The sequence below is a fragment of the Nicotiana tabacum genome, chromosome 16 (assembly GCF_000715075.1).
Source record: "Nicotiana tabacum cultivar K326 chromosome 16, ASM71507v2, whole genome shotgun sequence".
Classification (NCBI taxonomy): domain Eukaryota; kingdom Viridiplantae; phylum Streptophyta; class Magnoliopsida; order Solanales; family Solanaceae; genus Nicotiana; species Nicotiana tabacum.
The window spans coordinates 34573319-34580246 of record NC_134095.1 but is presented as its reverse complement, the minus strand read 5'-3'; the positions used below and the strand labels follow the sequence as shown (position 1 = coordinate 34580246).

Here is a 6928-nt window from a genome sequence, read left to right as displayed (position 1 = left end):
GAATGTTAGTTTTGTTGAATTGTATTGTTTTGCTTTGATAATTAATATTTCTCTCGTTTCAATTTAGATGATGTAGACTTCTAAAATATGTAACCCAACAAGCTTAAGGGGCAAGTTTTGTGGAGCCATGACATTTTTGTAATTATAAAGATTTCTCATTAAGGATAAAATGGATAATATAAAAATTGTAAAGTAAAATTATTTCCAAATAAAGAAATGTATCATTCTTTTTGGAATAAATTAATAAAGAAAATGTATCATTTAAAGTGAAACTGAAGGAGTAAAATTTGATAGTTACAAAAAATTAAAGAAGAAATGTAAAATTCAATAGAGAAAGACATATATTAGTACTATTTAGGATTAGGATAATTTTCCAAAGCACAAATTTATTTTTATTGACTATTGACTATTCTACATTTTGAATTTAACTCTCTCACGAAAACTACTACAAGTACTTCATCTTTGAATATGACAAGACCAGAGTGGCCCTAAAGGCAAATAGCCAAAAGACAAGGGGTTCCTCTCAAAATAAAAAGGAAGGAAGGGGGGGGGGGGGTTGTCACCCAACAAATCTTGGCATTAACCCCTCACATGTATACAACAGATGAATAAGACATCTACTTGGAAAAAAAATGTTTTAAAAGCCAAAGAGAGCTGTTTGGTTTAAAATTACTCTGATTCACGAAGATGAAATCAAAGTAGTTCAAAAATCAACCATCCAATTTGCCCGAAAATTTGGATTTTTTAAAATTTTGTTTTCACATTTTAACTATTTTTAGCAAATTTTAAAAACAAAAATTTCAAAACCTAAAAACAGCTCTAGAGTAGCTTTGAAGTATTTAACTAACGAAACTTCAAATTCTTTTCAAGTAAATCATGTTCAAACACGATTTCAATTTTCAAAAATTATTTTTCATCTCATATTTAAAAATTTATATTTTTGAGTTTCAATCAAATCTATGTCCAAACGTTAGCTAAAACTCAGGTCCTTTTGATTTATAAAACAAAAATTGGATTCCAAAAATTGCATCTCCATATTTTTTAATGCAATTTTTGTTTTATAATTTTTTTTAAAAACACATAACTACTAGTATTAAACAATTTATCAAATGCATAATTTTATCAAAACTAGTTTTTAGAAATCAACTAAAATCAAATCCAGAACGCCATGTGATTTTTACAAAAAGTAAAGAATATTCTTCAAAAATTATTTCAAACGTAAAGCTTTTCCTAAAATTATTTTCAAAAATGAATTTTCTAAAAACAAAACACCAAGTAGAAAACAACAAATCCAAAAGAAATGTAGCAAAAGAAAAAGACAAAAGCATGGCTTAAAGAAAAGCCTCCCCTCAAATAATGTAAGTGGCAAATGTGTGGAGAGGCATTGGATTTTGCAGGCTTAGCATTTTACAAAAGCCATTGGAGAATCCCAATGCCCCCCCCCCCGGCCAACACCACCATTACATAGTCACATAAGAGTACTTCACTCTTTTCACTTCATCTCCACCCCACCCACCCCCCAAAACCCCACCTGTTCTAAAAATCTTGCTTACCATCACTAACCAAAAACAAAAGAAAAACCCTTTCTTTTTCATCTTCTTCAACCATTCCTGGATCTGAAAAAATATATTTTATTTCTTCAAGGGTGGGGGTTTATTATTTTCTTTTTGTGTATAAAGAAATTATTATTCATTCAGATTTCAGAAGAAACACTTCCCATAAATCTAACCCCTCAAAACCCACCCACCCCCACATGAGTAGTAGTGAAGAGATGTCTGAAGATGAGGAGCGTCCACCTTGTCCTTCAGATCTCTCCGGCGGCGCAGCAAAATCCCGCAACTGTTGCGCCGTCACCGATGGCTCCGTCGCCGGCGGCGGAGGAGGAGGGATTTTTCACTTTTCACCACACCCAGATCAAGTTCTTGAAAATGTGCTAGAAAACGTTCTCTGTTTCCTCACTGATCGCCGTGACCGTAACGCAGCATCCCTCGTCAGCAAATCTTGGTATCGGGCCGAGGCCCTAACCAGATCCGAAGTCTATATCGGCAACTGTTATGCTGTTTCGCCGGGACGAGTTACGGCCCGTTTCAAAAGGGTGACCTCTGTGGCCATTAAAGGGAAACCTAGGTTTGCTGATTTCAGTTTGCTTCCTCCAGATTGGGGGGCCCACTTTGCTCCTTGGGCTTCTGTTTTGGGTGAAGCTTATCGCGGGCTTGAGAAGCTGTACCTGAAACGCATGTCCATAACTGATGATGATCTGTCTTTGTTGGCCCGTTGTTTCCCCCATTTCAAAGAGCTTGTTCTTGTCTGTTGTGATGGTTTTGGGACTAGTGGTCTTGCTATTATAGCCCGTGATTGCAGGTTAGTATACTTTTATTGGGATTAGATCTGTTTCTTCGCAAACCCCTTTTTTGGGTAAAGTTTTGATTTTTAATGTAATTGAAAGTTTGCAGTTTAATTATTGTAGATATATTTATTTTATTTGGAGTTGTGCTTCATATGAGCTGGTGTTTGGATTAATGATGTTAATTGGGTTATCGTTAACTGTTTAGTTTCTGCATTTGAAAGTTAAGGGTATTTCTTGAGGAGACTAGCATTAAAGTTTTGATTTTTGAGTTTGACACTAGTGTTTGTTGTATTGGATTTGTGAGTTTGCAGTTAGTGAAATATAGTGCTAGTTGTGTGATTGATTTTATTGTGGATGATGAAAGGTTTATTACTAACTGCAGGCAAATTAGAGTTCTTGATCTGATAGAGTCTGAGGTGTCGGACGATGAAGTGGACTGGATTTCCTTCTTCCCTGAGAACAAGACGTGTTTGGAGTCTTTGACCTTTGATTGTGTTGAATGCCCTATTGATTTTGAGGCATTGGAGAGGCTAGTTATCAGGTCGCCTAGTTTGAAGAGGCTGAGGTTGAATCGGTTTGTTTCTATTACGCAGCTGTATCGGTTGATGATTCGAGCTCCACAGCTTACCAATTTGGGAACAGGTTCATTTGGCCCCTCGCTACTCATTGATGAACAGGACCCTGATTATGCATCTGCTTTTTCTGCCTGCAAATCCATTGTCTGCCTCTCGGGTTTCAGGGAAATTGCTCCTGAATATCTGCCTGCAATTTATCCAGTTTGTTGCAACCTGACCTCTCTTAATTTCAGCTATGCTGCCAACATTAATACTGAACAATTCAAATCAGTCATCAGCCGCTGCCATAAGCTCCAAGTATTGTGGGTATGTGGTATTAATTTTCTATGATAATGATATTCTTTTGGAGAGATATGTACTTTTGAATATTTGTTATATTAAGCTCAATTTTGATCTTTCAGGTATTTGATTCTGTATGTGATGAAGGACTCCAGGCAGTTGCTGCGACATGTAAGGATCTGCGGGAGATTCGGGTTTTCCCTATCGAAGCTCGGGAAGATGCAGACGCCCCTGTTTCTGAAGTAGGTCTTCTTGCAATTTCTGAGGGTTGCAGGAAACTTCAGTCCATCTTATATTTCTGCCAACGAATGACAAATGCAGCTGTTATAGCTATGTCAAAGAACTGCCCGGACCTTGTTGTATTCCGACTATGCATTATGGGTCGACACTTGCCTGACCATGTTACGGGCGAACCAATGGATGAAGGCTTTGGTGCTATTGTCAAGAACTGTAAGAAGCTTACTAGACTCGCTGTATCTGGTCTATTGACTGACAAGGCTTTTAGTTATATTGGACAATATGGAAAATTGGTCCGAACCTTGTCTGTTGCTTTTGCTGGGAATAGCGACTTGGCTCTGAAGTATGTGCTTGAGGGCTGCCCTAAGTTGCAGAAGCTAGAGATCAGGGATTGCCCGTTTGGAGATTTGGCTTTGCGTTCTGGCTTACACCACTATCACAACATGAGGTTCCTTTGGTTGTCATCTTGTAGAGCAACTCTACAAGGTTGTCAGGAGATTGCTCGACAAATGCCCCGCCTAGTAGTGGAAGTGATTGGTTGGGAAGATGAGGAAGAGAGTGAGAATGGTGAGTACGTCAATACATTGTACATGTACCGGTCTCTTGATGGGCCAAGGGCTGATGCACCACCATTTGTGCAAATACTATGACGTTTTTAGAAGGAAGATCGGAATTTTATGCAGTAATTGATTGGGGCCTTTAAGAAATGATTTAACTATTTTCTTTGGAAGAGATGCTCTCCGGAAGTCTGCTGCGACCCACAAGAAGGTGCAAGTCTCCTTCTTGAGCAAACAAATGGTGCACCACTTGCAAAGGAGGTGAGCAATCTATACTATATTCACTGCTGGTCTACATGGAGTTCAATGTATATGGTTCAGTACAGAGATTGGTTTTTCCAGCGCAGCGATCGTGAAGACAAATGTTGTACCAGTAATCTTTTCTTTTCATTTTCTTTTACTTCATATTCATGGGGCCTTTCAATTTAGCAAGTGGAGATGTTCCAAATCGTGTGCTGGCAGGATCACATTGCAGCTCAATGAGACTTCTAAATAGCTCGTTGGAGAATGGGGGGATTCAGAATCGACACACATGGAATACAACTGCATGCTCGAGTTATTGGATCATCAAGTAGTATCTTTTCATACAACTGGGCCTCTACTTTATTTTTGTTTCATTGTTAGTTTAGACTTGAAGCTTTTTTAGTTGGTGATAGCCTAATGCTCAGGAAGGATACAGCAGTTGGATCTCTCCATCTCGCTTTCTAGAAATATTTGTTCTTTCCAGATTGTGTTGTTCTTAGCACCTGACTGTTGAATTTATTATTGTTATTGTTAGAAGAAATGGTGAGAGATGGGTAATAAATGCCAAATATGCATGGACCAGATGCTAGTGTGAGCTTTGTCTTTGCCTTTTCTTTATGTGGAATGATCAGCTTTGATAGTGAGACCCATAAATGATGTATGGAAAGCATTGTGCAAGTACAAATTGCAGGACCCCCCTCTCCCCCTTCTCCTTCGCACACTCACTCTCCCCCCTCATAGTTTGTCACTGTGTGTGTGTGTGTGGGATCCATGTACCAGTCTTATCCTTTCTATCTTTCCAGCTTATGAATGGCCCTTATTTTTCTCATCTATTTTCTCTGGAGGAGTCTCTGTAGTGGGAAAGGATAGTACAGCACAGCACATCCCTTATATTCACCTTTTATGATAATTCATTGAACAAAATCTGATTCTTTTGGATAAGAGTCTTGAGGAGCCTGCTATATTATCTGTATACTGTTGGAGGCTGCTGCATTCTTGATCTGTATTGAGTAGAATTCAAAGTGGGACCAAATCACCAATGGATTGCTTTGATGATTTGTCACAACCCCTTTATTTGATTTTCAAGGAGGAGCAACTCAAATGGTTCTATTTGTGTATGTATATTGTTTCTTCTGTATGTGACTGGTATGTAATAATGAGGAGAAATCTGCCTTCTGTCTTGATATTTCCTGTGTCAGGTATATGGTAAAAAAGCAAATCCCTATTTTATCAAAGTGGGATCTGAGTATGCAAATTGAATGAGTGATGGGAAGAAAGGCTTCCCTTTTCTTTTTTGTCTACTAAACATTTGTAGGATAAGTGGACCTGACCCCATTTTGCTTTTCCTACTTGCCTCTCCTCCCATTAGCGGTTAGCTACCTCATTCTATCTATCATATACCTCTACTCTTCATATTCTTGATATTTCACTAAGCAAGATATATGACAAGTAAGTACTATAGCTTATTTTGCCAATTTGACTGTCAAAATCTTTTTTAAATGTGTAACAGACTATTCATTTTCAACACAAAAAAACTCTCTGCCCTTGGGAGGAAAAAATAGTGACACTACAGTGCAAGAAAAATACACGGAAAGTGACCTAACAATAAGGACAGGCTTAAGCATCTTTCAATCTTGGCCACCCTATGCGTTTGAAGACCACTTCTGATGGACACATCTGACATAATTAATGAGTATGGACAACTAACTAAACAAACAAAAAACAGGAAAATCAAACTGCATAGTCACTCTTAAAATAATAACTGAAAAGATATATTTTTAGTATATATATACATATATATATTTTTTGTATGTTATACAAAAATTATGTACTTTTTCGACTACCGAATGTAAATAATTTGTCCCTCGCTAAAAGTGAAAAAAGCCCTTTAAAGTTTAAACACACATGTATGGGGGATTTGCATCTATACCAGTTTTTTGGGTCACGTTTTAACTTGTGTCCGCTTTGCAAAAAAAATTGCAAACGTACCCACTTTTTCGCGTAACTTCAACATACGAGGCTGAAGTAGCAAAGGCAATCATGCAAAATTTTAGCATTCTAGTAGACGAGACTGAAGTAGCAAGTGTGCTGAAATTTTTGTTTGTAATTGCTTAACTTAAGCATAGTAGCTGAAGTTTTGTTCTCTATTTGCTGAAGTTTTTGTTTGTAATTACTGAAGTTTTTGTTTTTGTAACTGGCGAACTTCAGCTCTAGAGCTGAAGTTTTTGTTTTGTAACTGGCGAACTTCGGCTCTAGAGCGGAAGTTTTTGTTTTTGTAACTGACGAACTTCAGCTCTAGAGCTCTAGGGGACATGTTGTACCCACACGAAGTAACTTAAAGCTATGGCTTTAATTTTATTTGCTACTATTTGATGAAGTACGACAGACAACTTTAAAACTTCTCTTCTTTATATACTTATCTCAAGCAGTCCAACAACATAGAACGGTTTCACACCAGTTGGGTCAGAATCATCTCCAGTCCTCATTCCAATAGATTCTGCACAACAAGAGTTTATTTTTGTTAGTGCTAACAGTAGATATTCCTATTCTCTTCCCACTCAATTCATTTTCAACCACAAGGTGCATAAGATTTAAGTTGCAAAATTAAGATAGAACCTTTATAGCAAAAAGCAAAAAATGATTGAAAATTTATAGGACTCATCGGAGAAATAAGAAGAAGCAGATAAGGA

The 6928-nt window shown here is 37.4% G+C and overlaps 1 protein-coding gene across 1 annotated transcript; it reads left to right on the top strand.

The window, feature by feature from the left end:
- Positions 1 to 1341: 1341 nt before the first annotated feature.
- On the top strand, positions 1342 to 4820 carry LOC107832817 (transport inhibitor response 1-like protein). The gene is made up of 3 exons (XM_016660706.2): positions 1342 to 2361; positions 2730 to 3228; positions 3324 to 4820. The coding sequence occupies exons 1-3, from the start codon at positions 1754 to 1756 to the stop codon at positions 4086 to 4088; spliced, it is 1872 nt and encodes a 623-aa protein (XP_016516192.1). The 5' UTR covers positions 1342 to 1753; the 3' UTR covers positions 4089 to 4820.
- The last annotated feature ends 2108 nt before the right edge of the window (positions 4821 to 6928 follow it).

Bases quoted from the DNA above. Each gene is read 5' to 3' on its own strand.
- LOC107832817 (XM_016660706.2), top strand. From the start codon at position 1,754: ATGAGTAGTAGTGAAGAGATGTCTGAAGATGAGGAGCGTCCACCTTGT. The intron at 2,362-2,729 runs GTTAGTATACTT...TACTAACTGCAG, and splicing joins ATTATAGCCCGTGATTGCAG to GCAAATTAGAGTTCTTGATC. The intron at 3,229-3,323 runs GTATGTGGTATT...TTGATCTTTCAG, and splicing joins ATAAGCTCCAAGTATTGTGG to GTATTTGATTCTGTATGTGA.